Genomic DNA, 3,170 nt, shown 5'->3' with positions numbered 1-3,170 from the left:
AAACCACAAAATGTCTCAAATGTGGTTAAAGTTGGTCTCTAACACATTTGAAGTGTGACTGACTATAAAATGATGAGGTAAATCTGTACAACATGCTCACATTATTACAAACAATATTTTTCAAAATTTAGAATGTTAATAGAGTTATTTGCTATCTTTTATATATTAAATACATTATTATTGATAAAGACGAGTTCATGAAAATACATGCAACAAGAGAGAAACTGACCAGAATTGCACGGAAAACAGTTGAGCTAATGCCTTCAGCCACCTCGTACTCTCCTTTGTCATTGGGCCGTGTGAAATTATGTTCTCTTCCAGATCCAAACATTCTAGAAAAGCAGAAAAAAACACCCCCATACAGAATGACAAGTGAATAACAAAACCCACTGCACCAATGAAAAGTTTGGGAACATCTGCCTATTAAGATCTGTTACTTTATGACACAAACATTTTTTTTAATCATGATTTTGATGACTGAAATAAAGAGGCACAAAGAAGAAAATGACCATACCTGCCCAGCATGGTATTGGGTTGTGCTGTGAAGATGGAAGGATCCACTACAAAGCGTGTATTGTCCACAATCAGTGTGACTCTCTCTGAGGTCCGGATGTTTCTGCTTCCAACAGTGATACTTGTGCTACCCTCCTTAGGATTTTCATAGACGAAAACCATTTCTCCAACCCCCAAGCTTTTTAAATTCCCTTCGGTGCTGGACAAGCTGCTGTTGCGACTGCTCACCACCCCACTGCTGCTGGAGCCACTGGGGGAGACCCTCTGAGGCCTTGGACTGCTTGGTCTTGATGATGATCCGCCGTCGCGTTCACGTTCTACACAAAAACAAGTAAAAGCAGGAAACAAATCACAGCTTCCCTTTACAACCAAAACCAAAAGTTAAACAAGAAACCTTTGTGACCTCATACGATGTTATAAAATAGATCACACTTAAAAGTTATTTTAAATCTGTAAGGTTCAGTCAGTTTAGTAGCACTTAAAAACTTACAAGAACTCCCAAACTCTTCAATGACATTCATTTTAAACAACTATAACACTCACCACTGTTGTATTGGCGAGTTGGAGACGTGACGTTCCGAATGCAGGGGGTGAGTTGGCCTTCCCGCTCATGTGAAGAATCCCTGGATCGATCACTGGAACGTCGGCGATCACGTGAGCGCTCACAGCCCCCTCCACTGGCACCATGCAGGCTCATCTTCCTCTGTTCCGTCTCCACTGCAGAAACTGTGCTCCAAAGGCTGCTTTTCAAGACAAAACCCTGAGCAAAGGCCATTCATTCATTATCCTCCAATCTCTGGGAAACTTTAATACACCAAAATGTTTATTACTGCTTTGAATTTTCTGCACTCCACTGCAGCTGGATTTATTTTGTATATTTGTATTTTGACATTCATAAAACATACAGACTACCTTCAATATAGCAGCACAGGAAAATCACTAGCATGATTGCCTCAACCTAACCGACAAGACGAACCACATTCTGGAAAGTTCCACTAAGAGGCACAAACAAAAGACATTTAAATTGCTCAAATCACATCAGATAAAAATAAATAAATACATAAAAAAAATCTGTAATTATACGAGTAAACCAAAAGTATATTTAGTAGAATTACTTGTGTTTAAATTATGCATTTTAAAAAAGAAGATGATCACAGTGAGTACTAAGTCATGTGGTTGCTTAAATACAAATAACTACAAACAAGCGCAACTGTTCGCCTTAGCAGAAGATAGCTTTTCACTATTTGAGACCTAAAAATAAAATAAAACTGTTGTTCCTCACAGCAAAACTAATAAATAAAAACATATTCTAATCAAAGATTTAAAGAAACACTTGACATTTCTTTTCATCCAAACGTTTGACAATCTACATGTTGTATCATTAGCCTTATTTGATTTTTATGATAATTAACAAATCATCATGAACCCCATTACTCTCAAGACAAAGAGGTATTCTAATGTGGTTTCCCTCAGTGAAAAACCTCACATTTTCTATCATACGCACCTGTGAAGCTTGCAAACTCGTCTGGTTGCTTTTTGTCCTCGACTTCCGTCTCAGTCAAGATACTTTCAAACGTCTGCAGACGTACTGCCATCACCCGTAAAGGGGAAAGTCTGGTCTGGATATTTTACTGCACATTACCTGGTCGCAAACAAAAACAAAAATCCTAAGTTATTTCCTTATTTGGTTAGCCCGTTTGAACGCTTACTACTTTCAATTAAACGTAATGGACCACACGTGTCTTGACGACGCTAAAACAAACTAAGTTTCTTCATAAAAAGCCATAAGAACGACACTCTCATTCATAAAAAGAAATCATGTGAGTCAACGCTTTAATTGGGCTCGATTAATATGTTAGCATTCTTAGCTTGCTAACATTAGCCGGCTTTGCTAGCGGTATAACAAAAGAATTTCAACCTACAATTCCTTAAAAGTTTGGACAATACATTTGTTGTAATATTTCGGCTATAAACACATCGATGCCATTTATCATTACGGGAGGAAAATATTAAAATATACGAAATAGATACCTCATTTGCTACGTTTTTCGATGTAATCCCAGTCGCTAGCTAACCAGTCATCCTTCTTTCAAAACACTTACCGAGATGACGTCAAATGTGACAACCGTTAACGGCTTGACGTGAGGACGCACACGATCTTACCTTTTGCTAAAAGTTACTCGACGTTCCTTCCTTTCATTACTCCAGATTCTCTCAAAATGACATCGGCTGAAATCACGGTAAAATTTGATGTTTTTCAACCGCTGCTGGACAACTGTTTCCCTTTTCCTGAAAAGGAAATAAATTTGACTTACTTCTTCGCTCCTCCTCCACCCGTGGATTTTTGGCAGCAGCTTGAATCTGGGAGCTCACTATCGCCATCTACTGGCGGTATTTGAGTAAGCACGTCAAGTTAATGACTAATGCTAGATGCCTTTTTTCGTTATTTAAAAGCACACAGGCCTCACCTTTTCTGTTTCGACACTTTTTGTTCAAACTAAATACCAAATTTTTTGTTATTATTAATTTTTCTACAGACTAAACTGACTAAAACAGAGGATTGCTCCTTCCGTTTTGCTTTCAGAGCTATCACTTTACCCAAAAGAAACTACATTATTATTACAATATATACCCTTTACACTTATAAGAAATACTAT

At 37.8% G+C, this 3,170-nt stretch overlaps 1 protein-coding gene across 1 annotated transcript in view; it reads right to left on the bottom strand.

Annotated features, from left to right (window-relative positions):
• Nucleotides 1-2,822, bottom strand: part of btbd10b (BTB (POZ) domain containing 10b) — a 6,288-nt gene extending 3,466 nt beyond the window's left edge. Inside the window, exons 1-5 of the mRNA XM_036210234.1 lie at nt 2,677-2,822; nt 2,018-2,155; nt 1,057-1,273; nt 515-830; nt 231-332 (exon numbers count right to left, since the gene is read on the bottom strand). Coding sequence (XP_036066127.1) covers nt 231-332; nt 515-830; nt 1,057-1,210 — 572 coding nt within the window. The 5' untranslated portion in view covers nt 1,211-1,273; nt 2,018-2,155; nt 2,677-2,822. The remainder of the gene's footprint in view (nt 1-230; nt 333-514; nt 831-1,056; nt 1,274-2,017; nt 2,156-2,676) is intronic.
• Nucleotides 2,823-3,170: the final 348 nt, after the last annotated feature.

The sequence above is a fragment of the Oryzias melastigma genome, linkage group LG3, assembly GCF_002922805.2.
Source record: "Oryzias melastigma strain HK-1 linkage group LG3, ASM292280v2, whole genome shotgun sequence".
NCBI lineage: Eukaryota > Metazoa > Chordata > Actinopteri > Beloniformes > Adrianichthyidae > Oryzias > Oryzias melastigma.
Note: the sequence above shows the minus strand (reverse complement) of the source record. Positions and strands in the feature narration are given on the sequence as shown.